Raw genomic sequence first — 27120 nt, 5'->3', positions numbered from 1 at the left:
TTCCTCTGCTGGTTTCTTTTTTTTTTTTTTCTTTCTTTTTTTTTCTGTAATTTTTTTAAGGTTTATTCATTTTTTAGAAACAGAGCACGAGTTGGGGAGGGGTAGAGAGAGGGAGACACAGAATCCAAAGTGAGCTCCAGGCTCTGAGCTGTCAGCACAGAGGCCGATACAGGGCTCGAACCCATAAACTGTGAGATCATGACCTGAGCTGAAGTCGGACACTCAACCAGCTGAGCCACCCAGGCGCCCCTGGTTTCTTTATATGCTGGTAAATATCCCTTTCCTGTAGGATTTCCAAATGGGGCAACAAACCCATCACAGAGAACAGAAATTTAGGATTCTGCTCTACTGAATTTTGTGACACATTTGCAGACTCAATATTGTTACTGTTCCCCGAGGCTTCATGTGGGCTCAGATCTGGACCTGTAGATCTGTAAGTTTCTTCCGCATGGACTCCATCAGCAGGTCACACACGATCACAGGACAGCCTTTGGCAGCCACTCACAGATTTGTGTGTGTGTGTTAGGCATTTTCAAAAATGACAGACACTACACAGGTTGTAAGCACAGAGGTCAGTGGAATTCATGACTGAACACACCTCTGTACACAACACCTAGATCAAGAAAAGAATGCTGTAGCTCTTCAGAAACCCTCTTGTACCTGTCACTCCCTCCAAGAATATAATTCTTTTGCATGGATTTATGGGAGTGGAATCTTAGGACATAGGTTTATATCTGCTCTAACATTTAAGAGAGTAGTTCACTTTGCCTGTTTTGTACTTTACATAAATGGAACATAGGGCATGATCTCTTTCATATTGTCATTTTTTCCCCATTCTATCTGATGTTGTGAATTTATCTGTATTGCTGTATATTACTCCCCCCATTCATGGTATAGGACACCATTGTGTAAATATGAGTCAGTTAATTGATTCATTCTGTTAATGAGCTGGTGGGTAGTTTTTAGTTTGGGGCTGTTATGAGTAATGAGTAGTGCTGGCATATAAACCCTGTGATTGGTCTTTCTGATGATAAATGCACAGATTTCTGTTACATGCATTTGCAGGAGTAGAATTGTTGGGACACAGGGTTGTATTTGGACAGCTAAAGTGGATACCGCATCATTTTCCAAATGTGTGTACCAGTTTTAACACCTGCCAGCAGTATCTGAGATTCTTCATTAATCTATATCTTTGCCAGAGCCTCGTTATTTCTGTCATTTCCAGTTTATATTTTTCAGTGCTGTTTGGCATTATATTTAGGTAGTGGTTATATTTTGATTTTCCTGTTTACTAAGGATATTAAATATTTCTACACACGGGGTGCCTGCGTGGCTCAGTTGGTTGAGCATCTGACTTCGGCTCAGGTCGTGATCTCACGGCTTGTGAGTTTGAGCCTTGTGTTGGGCTCTGTGCTGACAGCTCAGAGCCTGGAGCCTGCCTTGGATTCTGTGTCTCCTTCTCTCTCTCTGCCCTTCCCCTGCATGTTCTCTCTCTCTCTCTCAAAAATGAGTAAACATTTAAAAATCTTTAAATACTTTTACATATGTATTATCCACTGAATAACTTCTTTTTAAAATTTCTGTTGGAATGCTTTGCCTATTTATTTTGTTGTGTGGTTTGTAGTAGTTCTTTGTGCTGGTTACAGGTTATATCTGTCTGGGTGTGTGTGTGTGTGTGTGTGTGTGTGTGTGTGTGTGTGTGTTTTGATGAGAACTACCCTTAATTTTGTCATTTCACCCATATGATTAATGTGTTCTGTGCTATTTAAGAAATATCTTCTTTAAAGTAAGTATTTTCTTATTCTAAGACCATAGAAATATCTTGTTTGGTTTTCTAAAAAAAAAAAAAAGTACACTATTTTTCTTTAAAATTCAGATGAGCAATCCATTGAGAGTTTATCTGTTTTATGACATGGGGAGTGATTGAGGGTCCCTCCATCCTCAGGTACAGCTAGTGAATTTTAGCTTTTTCTGAAAATGTTGTATTTGCATTCATTCCCTTTGCCGTCACTTGTCATTGCTTCCCCCAGGCTAACCACGTCATCTTTCATGCTGACTTTTCAGTGAAATATACCAGACATCTATTATTCCCATCTCATGAAGTCTTGGCCATCAAACAGAAGCACATAATGAAAGTCCCTTTTGGTGTCAGAAATCTTCAGTGAGCCTTTTTGCTCAGAAGAATGATTGTTGCCATAATTTAAAAGTAAGGGTGTTGAATGACAGAATGTCCTACAGGGATTTGATAGTGGGAATAATCTTCTTGTCACAGACTGTAGTTGGAATTGTGGGCAATTTCTCTCTTCTCTACCATTACCTGTTCCTTTACCACACTGAGTGCAGGGTGAGGTCCACCCATTTGATTCTCAGGCACCTGACGATAGCCAACTCCTTGGTCATTGTCTCCAAAGGAGTCCCCCACACTGTGGCATCTTTTGGGTTGAAACATTTTTTCAATGAGTTTGGATGCAAACTTCTTTTCTGTGTTCAGAGGGTGGGCAGGGGAATGTCCGTTGGCAGCACCTGCCTCTTGACTGTGTTCCAGACCATTATGATCAGCCCCATGAACTCCTGTTTGAAGGAGTTTAAAGTCAAAGCCCCAAAGTACATTGGCTTCTCCATTTCCCTCTGTTGGATCCAGTTCATGTTTGTAAATTTAGTTTTTCCTCTGTTATATGTGTTTAGCAACAGGAGCATGAAAAACTTCACAAAGAAAGGAGATTTGGGCTACTGTCTTGCTGTAGATCACGAGACAGTCACAGTTTCCGTATATGCAGTGTTGATAGTATTTCCTGAAGCTTCCTTGTGTGGTCTCACAATCGGGGCCAGCAGCTCCATGGTCTTCCTCCTGCACAGACACAAGCAGCGGGTCCAGCACATTCACAGCACTAATGTCACCCCCAGATCCTCTGCTGAGTCCAGAGCCACCCAGAGCATCCTCGTCCTCGTGAGCACCTTTGTGTCTTTCTACTTCCTCTCTTCCGTCTTTCATGTTTGTGTTGCTCTTCTTTGTAATTCCAGCTGGTGGCTGGTGAACACCGCTGCCATGATTTCTGTGTGTTTTCCAACTGTCTGCCCCTTTCTGCTTATGGGCCGGAATTCTGTTATATCCAGACTCTGCTTTGCATGGATAACAAATATAACATTTCCTAATCTTATCAGAAATATGTGAAGTGAATGTTTTTTGCACCATATTTAGTTCTTGATGCATCACCATCAAAAACTGAGTTCAGGAAGTAAAGGAGAAATGCCATGTCTTTCTACATTACACACTAATGCGCACTGGGCTTTCTTCAGCTGGTTGAACTAGGAACCTGCATTTCTGTAGCGGAGGTGAATAAAGCAGCTTGACCTCATAAACTTAATCAAATGGTGTTTACACAAAATTTAATAGACTGGGTCCTAGCTCCTGTGTCAGATTCATAGAGTGGTTGACCAACTGGTTTACATGGGGAAATGTTTTGCCTGGCCATAGTTTTGCCTGGCCATATGTTTTACATGTCCATACTATTGCCTTCTCCAGAATATCGTGTAGTTAAAACAATGCAATATGTAGCCTTTGCAGATTGGATTCTTTCATTTGGCAAGGTGCTTTTAAGGTTCTCCCATGTCTTTTCCTGGCTTGATAGTCCATTTATTTTTAGTGATGAATAATGTGCCATTGTCTAGATATATCACAGCTTTTTTTTTTTTTTTTTTTTTTTTTTTAACCATTCACCTACTTGGTTACTTCCAAGTTTGGACAGTTAAGCAGAAGTTCTATAAACATTCATGTGCCGGGTTTTTACATGGAAATAAGTTTTCAGCTCATTTGTATAAATACCAAGGAATGTGATTGCTAGAATGTGATAAGAGTATGTTTAGTTTTGTAAGAAAACATTAAACTGCCTTCCAAAGTGGCTATAATCTTCCCACAAGCAGTGAATGATGGTATTTGTTGTTCGGCATCTTTACTAGCATCCACTGGTGTCAGGATTTTGGATTTTGGCCATTGTATTAGATGTGTGGTGGTAACTCATTGTTTCTCTTTTCAGTTGTCTAATGACATAAGATGCGGAGTGTATTTTCATATGCTTCATTTTCCATCCAGTGTATCTTCTTTGATGAGGGTGTTTATTGCTGTCTTTTTCCCATTTTTAAATGATGTTTTTTGCATTCTTATTGGGCTTTGAGAGTGTTCTTTGTGTATTCCAATACCAGACCTTTTAGAAATGTGCTTTGCGAGTACTTTACCCCAGTCTGTGGCTTTTTTCTCATTCTCTTGACCATGTTTTTTGCACAACAGAAGTTACTAATTTTAATGAAATCCAAATTATTATTACCTCTGTGGATTGTGCCTTTGGTATTGTATCAAAAAAGTGATGAAACCTAGGTCCTCTAGATTTTTTCCTGTGTCATCTTCTAAGAATTTTATAGTTACACATTTCACATTTACATCTATGATTAATTATGAGTTGAATTTTGTGAAAGGAATAAGGTTTGTGTCTAGATGAATTTTTTTTTGTACATTGATGTCCATTTGCTCCAACACATCTGTTGAAAAGACTACCTTTTCTCCATTGTATTGCTTTTGCTTCTTTGTCAAAGATCAGTTGACCATGTTTGTATGGGTCCATTTTTGAGCTCTCCATTATGTTCCTTTGATCTGTTTGTGTGTCTTGATTACTGTATATTTTTTAAAAAATTTAATGTTTGTTTATTTTTTGAGGGAGACAGAGCACAAGCCGGGGTAGGGGCAGAGAGACGGGGAGACACAGAATCCAAAGCAGGCTCCAGGCTCTGAGCTGTCAACACAGAGCCGGATGCAGGGCTCAGACTCCTGAACTGTGAGATCATGACCTGAGCCGAAGTTGAGCGCTTAAAGGTCTGAGCCACCCAGGCACCCCATTGATTACTGTATATTTATAGTAAGCCTGAAATCAAGTAATATTAGTCCTCTGACTTTGTTCAGCTCCTTCAATATTTTGTTTCCTACTGTGTGTCTTTTGACTATCAATGTAAACTTTAGAATCAATTTGTTGATATTCACCAAATAACTTGCTATTTAGTTTGGGATTGCATTGAATCTGTAAGTCAAGTTGGGAAGAATGACACTTTGACCCTATTGAGTCTTTCTGTCCGTGTACATGAAATCTCTCTCCATTTATTTAATTCTTTGATTTTGTTTATCAGCTACCTAGCTTTCTTCCTGTAGATCCTGTACATACTATGTTAGACTTATACCTAAGTATAACTTCCTTTTCTGGTAGTGTAAAGTTACTGTGTTTTTAAATGCAAATTCCACTTCTTCATTGCTGACTTGTGTACTGTCTTAGTCTGAACTGTTATAACAAAGCAACATAGACCAGATGGTACATAAGCAACAGATGCTTCTCACTGTTCTAGAGGCTGGGAAGCCCAAGATCACTGTGATGGCTAATTAGGTGTCTAAGTGAGGGCCCTATTCTTGGCTGCAAAAGACTGTTTTCTTGTTGGATTCTCATATGGTGGAGATTAAGAGCTCTCTGAGGTCCCTTGTATAAGGTCACTTATCTCCTTCATGAGGGTTCCCCTCTAACGCAGTCATTGACTTCCCAGGGGCACCACCTCCACATACCATCCCTGTGGGTTAGAATTGCACCATATGGGATTTAGGTGGATAACACAGCACATTGTATTAACCTTGTGTCCTTCAGTCTTGCTATAATCATTTCTTAGTTCCAAAAGTTTTTTCGTTTTGACTCTGTGGAGTTTCTACATAGACCGTGTGATCTGCAAATAAGACAGTTTTATTTCTTGCTTCATAATGTCTGTCCTACTTCTTTTTCTTACTGCATTATCTAGGACTTCCAGTACAGTGCTGAACAAGAATGGTGAGAAAAGACATCCTTGCCACTGAATTGTACATTTTAAGAGTGGGTTTCATGGGGGCGCCTGGGTGGCTCAGTCAGTTAAGCATCCAACTCTTGATTTGAGCTCAAATCATGATCTCATGATTGTGAGATCAAGCCCTGCTTTGGGCTACATGCTGGGTGTGGAGCCTGCTTAAGATTCTCTCTCTCTCTCTCTCTCTCTCTCTCTCTCTCTCTATCTATCTATCTATCTATCTCTGCCCCCTCCTTCAAACATGCGAGTCTCCACCCCCCACCCCCAAAAAAGTGGATTTTATGGTAGGACATATGTTATTGAAACAATCAAGTAAAAACATCAAATAGCTTCACGTTGAACTTAGGGGAAAAAAGTCTGATATCCTGACACTATACTATAAGGACTTGAGATGTAAGTTCCAGAGGGTTGCTGGAGGGGTTGTGGGTGGGGGGGATGGGCTATAGATGGGTAAGGGGTATTGAGGAAGACACTTGTTAGAATGAGCACTGGGTGTTATATGTAGGAGATGAATCACTGGATTCTACTCCTGAAATCATTATTGCACTATATGTTAGCTAACATGGATATAAATTAAAAAAATAAAAATAAAAAAAATAAGTTCCAGTATCCATTGCAATAATGTAGGACAGAGAGGATTAGTTTTATGGCAATAATAGAAGAATTGGAAATGATTATAAGGTAAAATGAACATATTGTGTTCTCCAAATCCTGGTTATTAGTTTTGTAGGGTATCAACAGGTCTCTTAGCTCCACCTTACTAGATTCTAGTTCACAATTTCATACTGTTCTACTTCTTCCACTGAACTAAAAGGTATAAAAGAACTCCTACTCGGGGCACCTAGGTGGCTCAGTTGGTTGAGCGTCCGACTTCGGCTCAGGTCATGATCTCACGGTTCATGGGTTCGAGCCCCGCATCGGGCTCTGTGCTGACAGCTCAGAGCCTGGAGCCTGTTTCGGATTCTGTGTCTCCCTCTCTCTGACCCTCCCCCGTTCATGCTCTGTCTCCCTCTGTCTCAAAAAAAAAATAAACGTTAAGAAAAATTAAAAGAACTCTTAATCTTCATATCTATAAAGCACTTACTTTGTATCTCTTATTGTCCTGGATACATTATCGTGTTACACACCTCTTAAAAGAATCTTTAACTCATGCATTTTTTCAAAATTTTCAATGTAGTAACACAGAGAAAACATGTAAACTAAATATATATAAAATGGGTTAAGGAAAAATTTCTAAATAAAAAGGAATTTTACCAGAGTTGAAAGACTCATATAATGCTTAATAGTATAATCACAAATTGAGATTTTTATAACCTTTGAAAAACTCTTCTGGTAAGATTATTGAATCATATTAACCGTCTGATAAATACTTGCACACATTAATGATCAAACTAGTGTAAAAGCGACTCAGGCAATTTATCTAAACAGTATTTCAGTATTTCACTTTCAGCAGTTATACTGGGTAAAGGGTCCTATGTGTGTAGCAGGAAAGGATGCATAAGAAGTTATTATTAGTATGAAGAAAATGGGTCTCTCCTAACCAAGCAATCAGGTTTGAGAGTAAACATTCTGTGTTGTATTCTAATCTCACTCCAGTTTTTTGCTTTTTGGTTTTTGGTATTTGACCATGGACAGACAGCTTTTAAGCCTCAGCCCTCTCTCAGTTGCCTTCCCTGTTTTTGGTACAGCTTGAGGTATAATTGATACACACACACACACACACACATTTACTTACTGCACATATTCAATGTATCTCCCTCTTCCCGTCTACTCTACAAGTGGCCAAATTTAGAAGCCCAGGTGCTCCTTTGGTGCCCACAAAAGGTTAAACCACACGCAGGACCCACCGTCTAGTATAAACTCCATAGAAACCTGAAGTGAGTCTCCTCTTGTCTCTCAAGCCATTTTTGTGGCAAATTTGGAAACCTGTCCTGCTCTCCCCAGAAAGTCTCACTGTGCTTTAAACATCTTCACATCCTTTTGGTGATTAGCGTTATCAGTCTTGATACCCAAGACTAAATTTCAGATAGGGGTTCATCCCATGTCTGTGGAATATCTAAAAGTGCAAATTAACTATTTTCAAGGGGATCGATATGTGAAATTCCTAGTTGGCCTACAAACAAAGCAAGACTAATGTATCTTCAAGTGTATATGTTCATTCTTAAGGGGAAACTCATGATCAGTGAGCTTTCCAAATTACTCCAGTGAAAGCTCCAAGTAGCAGTTGGGGGGAAACTTTGCGCATATCATATCTCTACTCCTGAAATTTTCTTTTATTTCCTGACACTTCTTACATGCTTAATATATTTTGCCCCAGGGCTGAGCCTGGCTGGCTCAGTCAGTAGAGCATGTGACCCTTGATTTCAGGTTGTTTTGAGTTTGAGCCCCATGTTGGGTGTAGAGATTGTGTGTGTGTGTGTGTGTGTGTGTGTATTATCTATTATCCCTATACAGATATATATGTATGTGTGTGTGTGTGTGTGTGTATATACATATATATATATATACACATACATATATATATACACATACATATATATATGTGTGTGTGTGTGTGTGTATATATATATATATATATATATATATATAGCTTCATGTAAATCAAGGCCAGTACGAGTCGTGAGTCTCGTGTAGGCACAAACAAGGGCATATGGAAACATCAGGTGCACACTGATGAATTGCACTTCAAATGTTTGGAGTCTAAGGTTGCACTGCTGTGCTGTTTTCATCATAGCCACATAAATATCCAAGAGGCAGAGGGTGGAGGGAGTAACTCAAGTAAATTATGAGTATATATTCATAAAGTTTTATGTTCTTTGATTCCATCAGGGAAGAAAATTGTTGCAGATGCTTTTCAGCCTTGACAGCCTGAAGATGTATTGTTAGTGTTTGTGTTGAAGTACTATAATGAGACAGGATAGACTTGATCTGATAGGGGGAAGAAAATAATTCATTTAGAGCTTTGAAAAAATGATTACATTTTATTAACGAAAACATAACTATGATAGAATTCTGAGTAAAACGGCATCAGTGTAGTGGTTAAACACAAATCCAGTACCTCTACACTGTATTCTGGTTGTTTTGATGAAGTTCTTCTCTCTGATAATTGCTTTTAGCTCCCCAAAATAAGACTAAATTTTCACTTATCTTTGATATACAACCACTATTTTCATTACAGGGAGAGGATGACTATCATTTCTTCTCCATTATTTCTAGCACATAAGCAGTCCCTGCTAACCTATCATGAAAATCTAAGTCTCTCAATCTTAAAGCCTGCTTTTTCATGCTGTCTGGCACAACAGTGGTTTCTGATAATCCAGTGGCCCTCTGTTGTACTGACAAATCTGTAGAAGGGATCCTGAACATACTATTTACATCACTGTTTGACATATATTCTCTGCCCAACCCATTTTCTCATTCAATACCACACAACATTGTATGTTAAAATTCAGTGTTCCTTCAGGATACATGGATGAGAATGATTCTCATTTAATAAAGTAGGCCCTTTTATCATATTGATCTGCTCCCAGAAACCATCATGGTAACACACAAAAAAAAACATGTAATGAAAGTAGAACACCAAACTTCAGGTTGAAAGACATCAATAGTAATGTAGGCTTTTTAAGAAACCTCAAATTAAAAACAAAAAAAAGTAGTTTTAAAAGAAATGGTACAGGGGCACCTGGGTGGCTCAGTGGGTTAAGCATTGACTCATGGTTTCAGCTCAGGTCCTGATCTCATGGTTTATGAATTTGAAACCCACACTGGGCTCTGTGCTGACAGCACAGAGACTGCTTGGGATTCTCTCTCCCTCTCTCTCTCAAAATAATAAAAAAAGATGGCACTTAAAAAAATTTTTTTTAATAAATGGTACATCACTACTAAAGATCACCTTGTTCCATTGACACTCATCTCATGAGTCTTAAATGATTTTGACTTTTAATTACTGTGAAGAATTTAACATCTGAGGTTGATTAATCTTGGACTAGACTTAATTCTCCCTAGTATAAATCCTCTGATACATAGTGTATTGTGGAAAATGGTTAAATGATTCTCATTCATTATGTTGCTTTTTTACTCACATTTTTAAAAAGTTTATTTATTTTGAGAGAGAGTGGAGAAGGGGCAGACAGAAGGAGAAAGACAGAGAGAGAGACAGAATCCCAAATAGGTTCTGCACCATCAGCATGGAGCCCAATGCAGGGCTCAAACTCATGAACAAGATCATGACCTGAGCTGAAGTCGGTCACTTAACTGACTGAGCCACCCGAGCACCCCACCATTCATTACATTTCTAAGGTTCCTTTTCAGTATGAATTCTTTGGTGAATCCTGAGGTCAGACCATTGTCGAAAGGCCTTGCCACATTCAATACATTTGTATGGTTTCTCTCCAGTATGCATTCTCTCATGACCCCAGAGGTGCGAACGTTTGATAAAAGCCTTCCCACACACAATACATTTGTGTGGTTTCTCTCCAGGATGTATATTCTGATGTCTTATGAGGCTTGAATACTGCTTAAAGGCTTTGTCACATTCATTACATTTGTAAGGTTTCTCCCCAGTATGAATTCTCTGATGAATTGTAAGGTTTGAATTTTGACTAAAAGCCTTGCCACACACATTACATTTATATGGTTTCTCTCCAGTATGGATTCTTTGATGTCGAGTAAGGCGTGAACACCAGTTAAAGGATTTGCCACACTCATTACATTTGTAAGGTTTCTCTCTTCCATGAATTCTCTGATGATCCCCCAGGCTTGAGCTTTGAATAAAAGCATTACCATGTATACCTGATTCATCATGTTTCTTTTCAGTATGTATTTTCTGATGTCTAGTAAGGTGTACAAGCTGTGTATATGCTTTATCACATTCATTACATTTATAAGGTTTCTCACCAGTATGGTTTTTTTTATGTTTAGTTAGGCTTGAACGCACAGTAAAGGCTTTGCCACATTCATTACATTTGTGAGGTTTCTCACCAGTATGAATTCTCTGATGATCCACAAGACTTGAACTTTGGATAAAAGCCTTACCACATTCATTACATTTGTATGGTTTTTCTCCAGAATGAATTTTCTGATGTTTCACAAGACTTGAAATGTGGATAAAAGCCTTGGCGCACACAGTACATTTGTGTGGCTTCTCTCCAGGATGTACATTCTGATGCTTAGTGAGGTGTGAGCACTGCTTAAAAGCCTTGCCACACTCATTACATTTATAAGGTTTCTCGCCAGTATGGATTCTTCGATGAATCCTGAGGGTAGACCACTGCCTAAAAACCTTGCCACATTCAATACATTTGTATGGTTTCTCTCCAGTATGAATTCTCTTGTGATCCCAAAGATATGAACGTTTGGTAAAACCCTTACCACATTCATTACATTTGTAAGGTTTCTCTCCTGTATGAATTCTCTCATGACGCCAGAGGTCTGAACACTTGATAAAAGCCTTACCACATTCATGACATTTGTGTGGTTTTTCTCCAGTATGAATTCTCCAATGGTTTGTAAGGTGGGAATTTTGATTAAAGACCTTGTCACATATATTACATTTATATGGTTTCTCTCCGGTATGGATTCTCTGATGTCTTGTGAGGTTTGAGAACTGCTTAAAGGCTTTACCACACTCATTACATTTGTATGGTCTCTGCTCAGAATGAATTCTCTGATGACTAGTAAGGACTGAATGATGGCTAAAAGTCTTTCCACATTCGTTACATTTGTATGGTTTTTCTCTAACTTTTGTTTTCTGGTGCTGTGTAAGCAATGAAGGACACATAAAAACCTTTCCATATTTATTACAAATGTTGGTTTTGACACTAGGAGGCAATCTCTGAAGTGGCAAAATGGAACAAGTTTTGACAGACTTCTCAACTTGATTACATCCACTAATTTTCTCCTCAGTTTGAAATAATTCAGCCAGATGCGACTGGGAGCTTAATGCAATTCTATTTTCAAAACATTTTGTATACTTGTTTCCTGCATAGATTATATTGGTTTTTATTTTTAACAAATTCTTTATTAATGATTTCCCTTGTTTAAAATATTGATATGTACTTTTTCTTAAAGAAACACTGTGCTTTAAAGGTAAATTAATCCAGGATTTGCTGTCTTGTTTATCTCTTCGACCACTGAGATTTAGGTTATCTGTCACAAGCATTCCTTTTGAATTTCTTTCTTCATATTCGCACTTGCTCTCAAATTCATACGTATTTCCCCAGACTTCCCTGAAGTCAAAATCCTCAAGGCCATGGCTTTCAGGTCTTCCCAAGAGCACTGACTGGTATAATTCTCCATTATTAATGTCTTTCTTTGGTAATAATTCCTTGATCACGAATGTAGCAGAGCTATCTGAAAGATATATAAAAAAAAGTCTTCATATTAACTAGAGTTGCAAGATGGTTGTTAGACTAAAAGTAAAACTTACATTGAAGAAATAAAAACTTCTCAACCAAAGTCTGTAAATGTTTAAGAAGGCAAAGTGAATAGAATCTTTTAATAAAAGATAACATGTATTTCGAATTATATTAAGAGAAACCTACTTTGAAACACCCTATGACCAAATCATTCACATTATGTAAACTTATATAAGTTCTGAAAGAAAGTGTATTCTTTGCCCACCACATCAAAACACACACCAAATGCCAGTAGACAAATAGGTGTGTTGTACTGAAAACATATTATACAAATGCATATTTACAGTATAATTACTATATGCAAATAAATGATGAGGCACAGTTCTACATGAAGTAATGACAATCCATAAAAATATGAATTAGGGACGCCTAGCTGGCTCAGTCGGTAGAGCATGTGACTCATGATCTCGGGGTCATGAGTTTGAGCCCGATGTTGGGTATAGAGATTCCTTAAAAATAAAGTCTTTCAAAAAAAAAATGAATAAGATAAATACCTGGAAGTTACAAACTATAAAAGTAAAAATTAATAAGTCAAGAATAATTTAATACATCATTGGAATAAGAAAATATTCTTAATATCTACTCTAAAACTGTCTATGCTGTATGCAGAATAGGCATTTTAGAACATTTAACAATTGGTGAATTGCAGTCATATTCCATACTAGATACTGAAACTCCTAATCTATAGATGACAAGTTAATAAATGAAATTTTTAAATTAAACCAAGAAATCCAACAGGTAAATAATAAGTAACCACACTTACACACAATTATAGACTGGAATTCTAATGATTTCTCTCTTAATAACAAGGGAAAGGACTTATATTCCAGAAAGAGCACACAATATGAGAATTGGAAAACATGTTGAGAAAAGCTTCCACATATTCATAGCAGTCTAAGTTACACACATGCCCAGTGGCTTCTGAAATATCAGTTTTCAGATAAATAGTATTGTAAATAACTGGGTAAATAGTATTGTAAAGAACTGGGTAAAAGTAACAGCATGAAAATCGTGGAATATTCTAAGTCCATCTCTCTACAAAAACAGCAAGTAAGTTGGCAAAAACTGTCAGAATCAACTTTATCAAAATTCTGGAAACCAAACAAAGATTTATAGCAATCACGTAGGTACTTAAGAAAAAGGCAGCTGATCTCAGTTGGAGAGATTTTAACATTTTAACTTCCCCTGGCCCAATCCCATTCTCTACAGCATAGAGGCAGCCCATGTTCCTGCTATAGGTCCCATGTACTGGGAGTGGCAGAACAGACTTGATTCTCTAAGAATTGTGGGTTTTACTTTGATCTGCTTGGTGGCTCACTGAAAAACTGGCTCAAAAAGTTTTGCCTTTGCCGAATTCAAGAGGTGCTATGCCAGGTGGGGTGGGAGTGGTGTCCATTTGACAAGCATATTTAAAGGCAAGTATACTAGCAGACGGCACACTTGGGGCCAAGAGAAGACACTGTGAAGCCAGGGATGAAGGGCTGGGGAGTAAAATGCTTTGGGGAATAAGGGCTTTGAAAAACAGCTACACGTTCCTAGGAATCTAAGTCGTGCACATTCCCAGGGTGGGGCCAGTGCTCAGAAAACACATGAGGTGACCCTGTGCCTCACCTCCTGCTAACCTTCAGGTCGGCAGAAGCAGGAGGTAAAGGCTAAGACCCGACTGTAAACCGCCAAGCTGAGTTTTGGGTATTCCCAAACAAACGTACAAAGTCTATTTCCAAAGACTAGGAGTTTCTTGCTTTTTGGTTTTTTTTGGTTCCAGGTGTTTGATAAGTTATGCGTTTAATCACTAGCTCACCACTAAGCAAACCAGATGTGACAAAGAATACAGACTTTACAAAACTGACTCAGAAAAATGACTAAACAGACAACAGCAACTGCAGTAAACAACAATAAGCAATGCTGAGGTGTGGGTATGGGTGGGGGAGAATGTGACTTCCAGAGTTGTCATAATACTCAAAATGTTTAACTTAACATAATTATAAGGCAGGCAAACCAACAATAATGTATAGCCCATACATAGGAAAAGAAGCAATTTAACAAAGATTGTCCCTGAGGAAGCCCAGACATCAGACTTTGCTAGACAAAGAATTTATGTCACTATTTTGAAAGAACTATGCTTAAATAACTATGAAGAGACCATATGCAAATAACCAAAGGACCCAATGACAGCAATATTTCTCAAAACTGAGAACATCAAGAAAGAGGCAGAAATTATAAAAAGGAACCAGAATCGACATTCTGGAGCTGAAAAGTACAGAAACTAAAATGGAAAAATCCCTAAGGGAGTTTAACACCAAACTGAACAGGCAAATTGAACAAATTAAGTCCACTGAGATTACTCAGTCTCAGCAGAAGAAAAAAGCATGAAGAAAAATGAATGGAACAAGAGACTTGTGGGGCACTTTCAAGTGTACCAACATAGATCATGGGAATCCCAGAAGGAGAGGACAGAATGAAATGGGCAGAAAAAATATTTGAAGTAATAAGGCAGAAAAATTCCCAAATTTGGTGAAGTACATAAACCTACAAACATATCCAAGGAGTTCAGCAAGGCCCGAGTGAGATAAACTGAAAGATGCCCACAGTGAAACACTTCATAATCAAGTTGTCAAAAGCCAAAGACACAGAACCCTGAAAGCGGCAAAGGGTAGTTCCTCTGGTAAAAGAGATCGTCAATAAAATTACCCAATGATTTCACACCAGAAACCGTATGGACCAGAAGGCAACGGGGATGACATTTTCACAGTGCTAAAGAGAAATAAAGGTCTATTAAGAATTCTACACACTTCAAACTATCCTTCAAAAATAGAAGAAAACTTAAAACGTTGCCAGAAAAACAAAACAAAACAAAACTGGGGAGTCCCTTGCTGGAAGACCAGTCTAACAAAAAATTAGTAAAGGGAATGCTTGAGGCTAATATGAACGAAGAAACAAAAACGCGAATCCACATCAAGAAATAAGAAACAGTAATAAAGACAGTAGACTGGTGAGTATAAGGTTAGTATTGTGTTTTCAATTTGTCACTCTTTTTCCCTATTGATTAAAACAACAACATCAAACAGTATTTAAAATCTGTGATTTAAATGTGAACCACTGATGGTCACACAATATATATACAGAATTTGTGACAGCAGCAGAGGAGAGAAGTACAGGATTTATAGAAGCAAAGTTTTTAGGGGCGCCTGGGTGGCTCAGTCGGTTAGGCATCTGACTTCAGCTCAGGTCATGATCTTATAGTCTGTGAGTTTGAGCCCTGCATTGGGCTCTGTGGTGACAGTGCAGAGCCTGGAGCCTGCTTCAGATTCTGTGTCTCCCTCTCTCTCTGCCCCTCCCCTGCTCGCGCTCTGTCTCTCTCATAAATAAACACTAAAAAAAAAATAAAAAGAAGAAAGTTTTTAGATACAGGCATACCTTGGAGATACTGTGGGCTCAGAGAGCAATGCGAATCTAATGATTTTTTTGTTTTCCTAGTGTCTGGAGTATCAGAAAAAACAGACTTTAAGTAAAAATTGTTACGAGACAAAGGACAATATATATTTTAAAAAGTATAACTCATTAAGGAATTACAGCAAATACGAACATATACACAAGAGAACCCCAAGATATATGAAACAAATATTTATCGAATTGAAGGGAGAAATAAAAATAGTTGTAGAAGAGTATTTGGAGACTTCCAGACCTCACTTTTAATGATGGAGAGTACAGCCAGACAAATTCAGGAAGGACACAGACAATTTTAGCCGAGTATAAACCAGCAAGCACTGACAGACGTATATGGAGCACCCCGCCCATAAGAGCAAAATACATTCTTCCCCACTTGCACGTGGGACATTCTCCAGGACAGACCATATATCAGTCCATGAAGTAAGTCTCAACAAATTGGAAAAGAGTGAAATCATACAAAGTATTTTCTCCAACCACAGAAGAATGAAACTTGACATTAGTAACTGAAGGAAAACTGGAAAGGACGTAAATACATGAAGATCTTTAAACACTTAAAAAATCCCATGGGTCAAAGAAGGTATCACACAGCAAAGTAGAAAATACTTTGAGAGAAAAGTAACAAAAACACATAACATAGCGAAACTTACAGTATAGTGTGGTGTGGACGTGCTTATACTGCTGCTGAGTCAAAGCAGTTTCAGGGCTGGATTGAGAGACCCACCCACCCCCGTGACACACACTCTGACGTGGGGCAAAAGCAAAACTGAAGAAAGGGCCTGAAGAGGCAGACAGCTCTGGGCCCACAGATGCTGATGTTTTCCAACACCAGGAGCAGGTCTCCTAAGCACACAGATTGAGGATGATCCTAGAGAAGTCCTGATGCCAGGATTGGGGAGGCTTCAGCTCTGACCCGTGTGGACTGGGAACAAGAATGGAATGAGAAAAGAAAGAAAGAGAATGAGAATGAGAAAAGAATGAGAAAGAGAGAACCCCTTAAAACCAGCCCCCTAGTGCCCTTCATGGTCAAGGAACAAAAGAGGTCACAGGGGCATGGACGCCTGGCTGGCTCAGCAAGAGGGCGTGCAACTCTTGATCTTGAGTTTGTAAGATCGAGCCCCATGTTAGGTGGAGAGATTACTTAAAAATAAAATCTTAACATTTATTTATTTTTGAGAGCATGAGCTGGAGAGGGGCAGAGAGAGAGGGGGATACATAATCCGAAGCGGCTCTAGTCTCTGAGCTGTCCACACGGAGCCCTACGTGGGGCTGGAACCCACAAACCAGGAGATCGCGACCTAGGCCGAAGTCCGACACTTAACCAACTGAACCACTCAGGTGCCCCAAAAATAAAATCTTAACAAAAAAAAAAAAAAAAAAGAAGAGGTCATGGGGCACTTAATAGAGTGCTACAGGTCATGGCCAAGATTTTGCCTTGGTCTTTGCATGAGCTGGGGGCTAGGAGGATGCATTTCTACACGTCTGAAGAAGGGAGTGATGAGGGGAAGGGAAGCAAACTTTACCTCTGAGAGCTCACAAGAAAGACACATTTGTTTTCCCACAGAACTCCCCCACTGGCGGAGAGTTCCCCAAACACCATTAATGGTGCGGCCTCCTCTCTGCCCTTCTGAGCTCTTGCCTATGTTCCCACCCGTTTGGTTTTTTCACTGTTTTCACCTTGCTCTCCAGTCTGGGGCTCTTTCCCTTGCTCCAAAATAGAGATATCATTCAAGACAGAAAGAGAGATTCCTGCTTATAAAAAGAAAGGAATGAAAAAAAGGAATGTGATGTGCTGTATCTTTTCCAGAATCCAATTCCAGCCCTTTGTTCAGCTGAGAGAGGATGTTACAGATGTCTAGAAAAACATTCCACAGGTCTCTTCACTCTCTCCTGAATGCTTATGGAATATTTTTAAAACATAGATATCCGGCTCTCTTCCAAGAACTACTGAGTCAGAAGTACACGGATCTAAGTGCATCCAGAATGAGACATTTTTTAGTTTGCCATAAGGTTTTGTTCTTCCTCAACTTCTGGAGGCACCACTAATCTGGGGGGGGGGGGGGTGGGCAGACCATCTGACGAAAGGGGGAGTGGAAGGGGATGCCGCCTCATAAAAGTTCTCATTTCAAAATGAACCCAGCCTCAATCTCCATCAAGCAGAGCAAGGGCTCCCAAGAGACTCACTGGGGCAGATCCCGACTTCTGGAGGGACATTTTTCTCGCCCAGGGAGACCAGGTTCCTGTAGTTCTCCAGCATCACGTCCCTGTACAAGGCCCTCTGGGCGGGGTCCAGGCACTCCCACTCCTCCTGAGAGAATTCTATGGCCACGTCCCTGAAGGTCAGCTGTTCCTGAAATGAAAAACACATTTCACCACGGATCCTTCGGGGTGAGTTCTCCTGTTCACACAAAATATGAGCGGGAGAGCAGTGTAAGGCCCGATTCAACCAAAGTGAATGTTCTGACATATCATTTTGGGCAAGAACAGGTAACTGTGAGCAATTCTTAGGTCCCTAATTTTGTTTCATTATATTTTTCCATCAGAGGATATCGAATCCACTACATCACTGTAGATTTCCCATTTTTGTGGACAATAAAAAGAACGATATAAATGAAAAATATCCAACACATGGTTGATTATATGGACGCCGTACACCTGACGTTCTCCTAAGTGACAGTTCTACACACCTAGTGGATCTGGAGCACAAGAGGTAACTTCAGGTGTGACAAACTATATGCAAAAATATAAATACATGTTTTCATTTAAAGTCAGACATTTAGCCATTATGGAATGTATACATCAAATGGAGTTTATTCCACTAAAAACAACAAAAAAAGGATTCGGGTTGATGAACTTTACTAATGTACATTAATTGAACTAAATAGAACACAGGTTGGTCACAGCAGATCTTTGAAGAAATATTGGATGATTAAAAATAAAAAACCCAAAAACAAAAGGGGCGGGGGGCGCCTGGGTGGCTCAGTCAGTTAAGCATCTGACTTCGGCTCAGATCACGGGTCATGATCTCTCGGTTCCTGAGTTCAAGCCCCGCATCTGGTTCTGTGCTGACAGCTCAGAGCCTAGAGCCTGCTTAAGAATCTGGAACTCCCCTCTCTCTGCCCCTCCCCATCTCATGCTCTGTCTCTCTCAAAATATAAATGTTAAAAAAAATTTTTTTTTAAATCATACCAAACAGGACATCTGAAACGTTTTTATTGAGGAAGAACTTTCCACCAAGCATCACAATCCACAGGAAGCACTGGAAGCATTTCCACCAAAGGTGAGGCTGAGGTATGTGGGCCAGCCAGGCTCCTGCCATTCACCACTGCTCTGGATGCCTAAGCTGGGCCCAGCTGGGGGGAAACACTCATTCCCATTAGAAGTTGCACTGAGGAACCTATTTGCAAGACATTTCCCAACCTATGTGAAGGACATAACAAAGACATGACCAAAAACTGACAAACCTAATTCTTTTTGTTTTTTAATTTTTTTAATGTTTTTTTTTTATTTTTGAGAGAGAGAGAACACGAGCAGTGGAGGGGCAGAGAGAGAGGGAGACATGGAATCTGAGGCAGCCTCCAGGCTCCGAGCTGTCAGCAAAGAGCCCAACGCGGGGCTCGAACTCATGAACCACAAGATCATGACCTGAGCCAAAGGCAGATGCTCAGCTGACTGAGCCACCCAGGCACTCCCAAACCTAATTCTTACTGGAGGTGTGGTCACATAAAGACCTCAGTGATTTAGAAACTCAGAGCAATTCAAATGCAGAAGAAATGTGGGATTTAAAAAAACGAAACAGTGGCCATTGTGCTGAGGAAAAATAATTTTGAAAAGAAAAATTAAATGGAGAGATTTGCCAAAGAACACATGAACCTATTAATGTGTGTGTTACATGAAACTTTACAATCAATGAAATAACTACAAGATATATACAAAAAGCCAATTTAAGGAGATAATTTTAAGAAAAGAGTACTAAATGGAACATAATACCTTGAGATCATGCTAGCTCAGATCTGCCTAAGAAAGATCAGAAAGTAGAGGGCAAGAAGGAAAGATTTACATTTCACTGCAAAACACTGATGAAGACACAAGGCTGTGTGTAAAGAAGCCATAAAACAGCCCTTAAAAATATATCAAAGGAGAACAGCAAAGTATGAAAATCCAGGTTTTATTCCCACAAAACTAATGAAAGTTACAAGTAGGTGGAAAATGGAAATACAACGGATTGTCAATTTCTCCCCAATTTTCAAACACAAAGAGATTACAGTACCAATGTTGCTTACATCAGGGGGGAAATCTCACGTGTTGTTGTGGGATGGGGTACTTCGTAGCTTTAGGAGACCATATCGGACAGAATCTATCCTAATGTGAAATGCACTGTCCTTAACCCAGTAATCACACGTTGAGTTGTCCGACCCAGAGAAATCCTGAGACATCTGCAGAGAGGCCGGCCTACTCCTACACAGCCACCGTGGCATTCTTTACATCAGCGAAAAATGGCAAAGGTCCCCGTGTGTCCCCATTAAGAAAATGATCCAATGAGGCTCTAAATGAGCAAGCTGTGTCTGATTGTGTTGATTAACATGAAAAGAGTGTCTAGACGTGCTATGTAAATTTTTCTAATTTGCATAATAAAATGTTACGACAAACTTCATCGAGATTTCCTAAAATTTTATACCAGTGTTAAATGCATTTGTATCAGATTTGAACTGACTCCTGCCACAGAACTGACAACATCGGTTCCCTGTGGAGACATGAAGGGTGGGGATGTGACAGGGAAGGGCATCCCCTTCTGACTACATCTTGGTGCCTAAGTTGCTTCTTGGTCTGGAGCTTATTCAATCAACCAATCAATACATGTCACTCACTCATGTGATGTCTAAGGTCAATGAGATATAATACTTAAAAATAATGGTGGAACCAGATGGCTACAGCCCCTCTGATGGTGAAGATAAAGCTCTATGCTCCAGATCTGGGCTAAATTAACACCATTTTCATCTAAAACATCCGCCTCACAAGAGCTGCTATAGGAACGCCATGGTCTCTGTGGGACAGATGTGCTGAGAATGATTTTTTTAAAACCTTTACCATTGATTAGGTTGACTCCACACTGTAAAACCAACTATGGAATAAAACATCCACTATCACGGATGCTGATTTCTGAACTTGATTCTAAATTAGTAGTTTGGAACCATAAACACCATGGTGCACTTGTTTAGCTCTGAATGCTTACAAGGTCAGGCAGAGCTGCTTTCTTCTTACCACTCTTCTTTTCCAGAATCTTCCAACTCTTCCTACACATGAATCCAGGACTTCCACACACGGCTTCTTTTATCCTGGTCAACAGAGAGCCTACTATGTGTCCAGAGGCAGCCCCTAAACACCCCCTGCAGCCCAGCCACACTGACACCACCCGTCTCCACTCGCCTGCTGCGAAGCCCCTCAGGATGTGCCCAGTGCAGCCCCCTCACAGGCTCCGATCCCTGGGTCACGATGAGCTGGAATCTAAGTGCAGAGGAGAGGGACGGGGGTGGGAAGGCCTGGGGGAGTGTGGACAAACACTTCAGACTCAGACAAGGTTAGCAAGTTCAAGAAGGGCCTTGCAGGAATGAGAGACAGGAAATCGACCCAGGATATGACTTCACCTGATAGACGGCCATTCCCGACTCCTTTCCTTTGCTCTTCCTCCCTTTCCAGGATTCTTCCTCAGGCAGGATCAGGCTTGGGAATTCAATCCTAAGTGTCAACAAAACGCAGCTTAACGCTTAGAGTCAGTCTGGGTCCTTCCCGTCCTGCAGCCTCACACGGGAAGGCCTCTCCGTGTGAAAACACAGGGGGTGCCCCGGGACAGTGGACTCCTCCAGAGGCCAGCAAGTGACCTTCCCACCCTTCTTCTTCAGAACCGGCTCCCGCCCTGGTGAAGCCCCCGCACACGGCATCAGTGGGGACCTGGGCGGGACCTGACCCTCCCCTGCAGGTCACAGGCCTGCCCCGATCACACCCCACGCAGAGCCGGGCCCCCTCACCTCTCCCTGGGTCAGGGGCTGATGTCAGCCTCAGACAGGGAGCACCACAGCCTTGGTGCTCAGCGCTGGAGACACATCAGAAACCCCCCAGGCACTTTAACTAGGACTGAGATCAGGCCCTGTCTCCCCTTGGCCATTTGAAGGGAATCTTTGGGAGGAACACAAGAGCTGTATCTGCAGACAGCCTCAGATTTACAGCGTGAAGCTGGGTGGAGCACACTCAGGAGGCCCACCCAGCACATCCCCCTTCTGGCTCTGGATCCCCAGGGGCCTTGCTGTCATGAATATCCAGCCAGTGGAAGGGGAAGGAGCAGGAGAGAGATGCCAAGGAGGCACTATGGACCAGAATTGGGGGTGGGGGTGTGGCTGGAATGTTAAAGGGAGCGGGGGCGAGAAGGCGCCACTGAGAGGTGATATCAGAACAAAGACCAGAGGGAAGAAGAGATTTTTACCACCCGCACGTGAGGGGTCAGAGACTTCGAGGCAGAAGGACACCCATGTGAAGACCCTAAGGTGGTGGTGTTCTGAGCTCCAGGAAGGACAGAGAAGCCTGTGCAGCTGGAGCAGGGTGAGTAGAGGAGACAAGGAGGTAAGATCAGAAAGTATTAAAGGAAGCAAATCAGAAGGGACTGCATTCTTCAAAATGTCCCCCATACCTCATGTATTCCCTTATCCATTTTGAGTAAACATCTGATTTTTATTTATGTTGTCCTGAGTTAAAACACTAACAAGTAATGTCTGTTTTGCAAACATGTCAAGATGCCCATCTAAGCCCAGGAAATACAGGGTCACCCTATATGCAGAGGCCGACTGCAAGGGACAGGTTTGGAGGAGTTGGGGGGGGTCACTGTTGGACATATTAGGGTGAAGATACCAGGCTGTTGTCCCAGCAGAGACATCGAGGAGACAGATGGGTAAAGGCCCCTGGTTTCAGGGGAGAAGTCTGGTGGAACAGTGAAAGGAGACATCAGTGTTGAAAGTCATGAGATGGGGCGAGGTGGAAAGGCAGGAAGTGAGAAGGGTTTCAAGGCCTAAGCCCAGGGGTGCTCCTGCAGTCAGAGACCAAGGAGTTAGGAGAAACAGGCACCGGGAACGGACGCATGAACATGGAGAAGAACGTTAAAACAGGTAAGTGGTAGTTTTACTTGTAAAAAACTAGTGTGACGTGGAAGCCAAGAGAAGAGTGCTTCAGAAAGAGGAGCCTGGTGTGCTGTTGCTGGGACCAGCGTGAAGAGAAGGGGAAGCCAGTTCCTGGACTGAGAAGTGGGGAGGTCCCTGGTGACTCGGACATGGAGAGTCTCAGCGGCGCAGTGGATACGAAACAGAACTGGAACCAAGATCTGAAGCAGGGTCTAAACAAGTGTTTAGTGTATTCTCTAAAATGGAGCACACCCCACGGCACTTACCACCACGGGGAATGCAGCTGATGGAAGGTTCTTTATTTTAGAGATGCGAGAAAAGGGGCGCCTGGGTGGCTCAGTCGGTTCAGGTCATGACCTTACCGCTTGTGAGTTCGAGCCCCGCATCGGGCTCTGTGCTGGCAGCTCAGAGCCTGGAGCCTGCCTCGGATTCTGTGTCTCTGTCTCTCTCTGCCCCTCCCCCACTCTCTCTCTGTCTCTCATAAATAAACACTAAAAATTTTTGTAAATAAAAATAAAGATGGGAGAACGTAGTAAAAGCCTCTTTTTTGTGTATTTTTTTTTTAAAGATGGGACGATATCGCCATATGTATATGCTGAACCAAATAAAATGCCTGGAGGTAAAAATTGATGAGCAGGGTCCAAAGGATCCTGAGGCTGTCGTACTGTTGGACCTCACAGCCGTTCTGCAGCTGTTCCCAGAGACCCACCTCCAGCAAGCCTGCCTCAGTGAAAGCACCCACCTCCTGGGCCCCAGTCCCCCACTGTTTCCCTTCTTGACTCAGACACTCCTGCGGGTTCCCATGCTGTTTGTGCTACACTCCCAGCGGACACCCCACACACAATATTACACGACAGAACCTCCTAATCAGCTACGCACTTTGCCCAAAGATCCTACGCCATGCTCCTAATACCAGTCTTTTATTTTGGCAGGAAGACACCCACCAACCCAGGATTCGACACGTTCCCTCTTGGAGACCATACCCCAACGTCAGGCACCTCCATGACGCCATAATACAAGAGCAATGTCTGCAATGATCCACATACTCCCAACTAGACTCCAGTACCTTCTGGAACACCCCCAACTGTCATCTGTATCCCACAAAACACATGTGATGCCTTCAGGAATGCTTTGCCTGAAATAATGAGATTTTCCCCACCAAAACCACCACAGATTACCCCCCAAATGGTGACATTTTCCCGTTAAACCCTTATGGGTCCTAAGAGACCCCGCAAGTCAACCACGGAAACACTAGCTGCACTTCCTGAATCCACCCCTCAGGATTCAGGCACAAACTGCCCCACAGCTGTCAGTCTGGCTGCTATTGCTGGACAGCTCCCTCCCTCCTTGTAAACGGCCTCTTCACCACAGCACCTGGCTGACCAGCCAGTGTCCGATGTCCGGTCGATGCAGGAAAGAGAAGGCTTTTCCTTCCCTCACATTGGACCAACTCTGGAAGGTCACCCCGCCTGCAGAGCTCTAGGCTGTCGCCATACAGTGGAGTCTGGATTTTTGTCCCGAGGACAACCAGAAGCCAATGAAAGGATTAAAAGCCAGGGAATTCCCTCCCTGCTCTGTTTGTCCCTCTGCTGTCTCTGTCACTGTTGCCCCTCTTTCTGTCCCAGCACCACCTCTATCTGCCACGGCCCCAATGAGCTGTCTGAGCCTTTATTCCTTCCCCACTCTCATTCTGATGTGCCTGCTCCTTGCTGCCCCACTCCCATCACCGGTTAAGATCTCTCTCGTCCAGTGTGCTACCCTTCACCTCTCTGGAGATACCTTTTAATCTAGATTTCTCTTTCTTTTCTCCCTCTACTTTTCTGTGGTTCACTCCACTCTTACTCTCTCTCCACATCCACCTGCTCTTCCCTGTTTTACTCTCTTTCTTTCTTCCTTTCTCTCACACGTAGTTTTACTCATTCTCCCTCAGACTGTCCCTGCTTCGCCCCCAACCCTGACACTCACAACTCTGCCCGCGAAGAACACTTTCCAGGGCGGCTTCAATAGTGGAAACACACCACGGCAAACACAGCCGGTGGATGCGAATCGTGCGGAAGAAGCTCCCAAGGCTGTGAGTACAAAGTGGAGTACTAACGGGGGAGGGGCCCGGCTCCGGAGGTGCCGTAGGTGGAGGGGGTGTCCGGAGAGGGGTGGTGCCTGCAGAACCGCAAGGCCAAGGAGACGTGGCTTCTGGGTCTGCACTAGCGCCTGGAGGAGAGGAGAGAGGAGCAGCCTGGGGGCCAGAGAGGGAGGACGCGAAGGGGAAAGGGCCAGAGCGCGCGGAGTCCCGGGAGGGTTTTCAGCAGGAAAAAGACGCGGCAGGAGCGGTCTACCTGGACCGAAGGCGGACGGCCGGGGGCGGGGACGCGCCTCAGAGACTTTAACTCGAAATAGTCGTCGACCCCCGAACCCGCGGTGGGGCTCCCAGGCCTGGAATATCTGACGGTCCTGCCGAGAATCATCGGGCGCAGCACAAGCGCCTGAAGGGGGTTTTATCGTACGTGGTGACCCCCGAACTGCGGGTGTTGCGGCTCGGAGGCCGGGGACGGGCAGGTGTATCGCAAACACCAGTGTTGAATCAGAAAAGCTGACACTGACCCACCGGAGGGTGTCCTTAGCTCCGTTTCCGGGTCTGCGGGAAACTGCGCGTGCGCAGCGTGCGGCGGGGAGGGGCCGCCCAGGGACGGGCCTTGGACAGTGGCCTGGACTGGACAGAAAGTGAGCGGCCGAAGGGGCGTGGCCGAAGTAGGCGTAGGGTCTGGGCCTCCGTCCCGCCCCCGGACGTTTCTCCGCACTTTCAGCCCTAAAGTGCCTTACTCCCTGCTTTTGAGTTTGTTTGAATCTCTTTGGTATCTCGTGGACCGAGCGGCCTCCTGGCTATTTGAAATTAATGTTTCAAACAACTTGAAGTAAAAGATTAGAGTTGTGAGAGCCACTTATATTAGAAGCCGAAATGTTTTCCTTTTTTAAGTTGGAAATGGTGTCAGTCAAAGCTCTTTTTGCTGGCGGGAGGTATTGGGGAATACAATTAAAAATAAAATCATCTCCCAACCCAGCAATCCTCTCCACAAAGGTAGTAGGAAAGAAAACTTTTCATTAGTGAGTAAGCTTTAAACCAGAATGTGACATGCATCACAGGCAATCTGTTGAGAGATTGCAAAGATAAATCTTACCCTGTCATAGAAGACAAGCAAGCGGATACGACCGATTACATACATGTTCTCAAGAAAGATAATAAGTTGTCCTCAAGAAGACATGACCACACCATTCGTCACACATAGCTCATCCTAACATTATCAGGTAAGCAGAGTGGCCATTTGTTTTAGCTAATTGGCTTTATCCAGAGAGAAAACAAACTTCTCATATTAATGACTGGAGGGAGTTTTGAAACTGGGAGCAAGGCACCTGCTGAGTTAGGCACCTATCTTCCCGCAGGAATTGGGAGGAGATAAATGTATTATCTCCTTTGATATTTACATTTCAAAGAGTTGACTCCCAGATCCTTGAGCAAACATTCCTGAGTTACAATGTTGGCAAGAGTCTTATTTAGCTTTTAAAAGACATACATACATTCCAAACAGGCAGAGAAAACTTACAAGTTTCCTAAGAGAAATGCTCTAGGAAAAAGGAGGAAGAGAAGTCTCTTTTCCTCCCCCACCTTTTTAAGAGAGAATTAAATCTGTTTTCTCTCTCTCATTTTTAGTTTATATTTTTCCTGACAGAAACAGCATGCATTCACTAATATATAAATATTAATATATAAGCATATATTAATATATAAATATAAATCTATAAAATATATATATGTTTTAACAGCAGCAATGTGCTCACAAAAATGGTAGTGTGCACTATGTCTCAGGAACCACACACAAATTATGTCAGTTAATTCCTGTAATACCCTGGGAGTTGGGTTTTATATATCCATCTTCCTCAGGAGGATTTAGGTGCTGGGCTTTGCCTTGCTGGGGATAGAGATTCTGTGTCTCTTTTGTCTCCCTATGACTGATCATTAAAATGGTCTTCATGTGACGGTAGCTCAATATACATGAAAGAAAAAAAGGCAAAGCAGTGGTGGGATTAGTGGTTCTGAGGGATTTTCTGATGGTGTGCTCATTTGTGTTCATGTATTTTGTTTTTAACATGTGGAACCATCAGTGGGCCCCCCCCCCCCCCCGCCCCAGGAGTTGGAGACATGGTGCTATGAGGAATTCCCTACACTTAGGTTA

General features: G+C 42.0%; 3 protein-coding genes across 5 annotated transcripts in view; 2 read left to right on the top strand and 1 right to left on the bottom strand.

The window, feature by feature from the left end:
• Positions 1-20355, top strand: part of LOC122209070 (vomeronasal type-1 receptor 4-like) — a 105900-nt gene extending 85545 nt beyond the window's left edge. The window contains exons 5-7 of one of the 3 annotated variants that reach the window (XR_006197435.1): positions 18272-18438; positions 18925-19008; positions 20121-20353. The gene's annotated coding sequence lies outside the window, so the exon portion shown is untranslated. Of the gene's footprint in view, positions 1-18271; positions 18439-18924; positions 19009-20120 lie in introns of all 3 variants that reach the window. The other 2 variants (XR_006197433.1, XR_006197436.1) reach the window with 2 other exon arrangements.
• LOC122209086 (vomeronasal type-1 receptor 4-like) lies at positions 2117-3514 on the top strand. The gene has a single exon (XM_042920710.1). The coding sequence runs from the start codon at positions 2228-2230 to the stop codon at positions 3170-3172; it is 945 nt and encodes a 314-aa protein (XP_042776644.1). The 5' UTR covers positions 2117-2227; the 3' UTR covers positions 3173-3514.
• LOC122209060 (zinc finger protein 677-like) lies at positions 10095-25558 on the bottom strand. The gene is made up of 6 exons (XM_042920670.1): positions 25228-25558; positions 21374-21464; positions 21156-21268; positions 20962-21064; positions 17913-18078; positions 10095-12216 (listed from the first exon to the last, which is right to left on the bottom strand). The coding sequence occupies exons 2-6, from the start codon at positions 21386-21388 to the stop codon at positions 10160-10162; spliced, it is 2454 nt and encodes an 817-aa protein (XP_042776604.1). The 5' UTR covers positions 21389-21464; positions 25228-25558; the 3' UTR covers positions 10095-10159.
• Between the last annotated feature and the right edge of the window lie 1562 nt (positions 25559-27120).

This window comes from Panthera leo, chromosome E2 (genome assembly GCF_018350215.1).
Source record: "Panthera leo isolate Ple1 chromosome E2, P.leo_Ple1_pat1.1, whole genome shotgun sequence".
In the NCBI taxonomy this organism is placed as follows: domain Eukaryota; kingdom Metazoa; phylum Chordata; class Mammalia; order Carnivora; family Felidae; genus Panthera; species Panthera leo.
The sequence above is the reverse complement of the archived record's forward strand: the minus strand, read 5'-3'. Positions and strand labels throughout refer to the sequence as shown.

What these genes read in the sequence shown, in the direction of transcription:
- LOC122209086 (XM_042920710.1), top strand. Translation starts at nt 2,228, where the DNA reads ATGTCCTACAGGGATTTGATAGTGGGAATAATCTTCTTGTCACAGACT.
- LOC122209060 (XM_042920670.1), bottom strand. An exon ending in CCTGAGGGGCTTCGCAGCAG is followed by an intron (nt 21,065 to 21,155) that starts GCGAGTGGAGAC and finishes TCTGTTGACCAG; the next exon opens with GATAAAAGAAGCCGTGTGTG. An exon ending in AAGCAGCTCTGCCTGACCTT is followed by an intron (nt 18,079 to 20,961) that starts GTAAGCATTCAG and finishes TTTTCATTTCAG; the next exon opens with GAACAGCTGACCTTCAGGGA.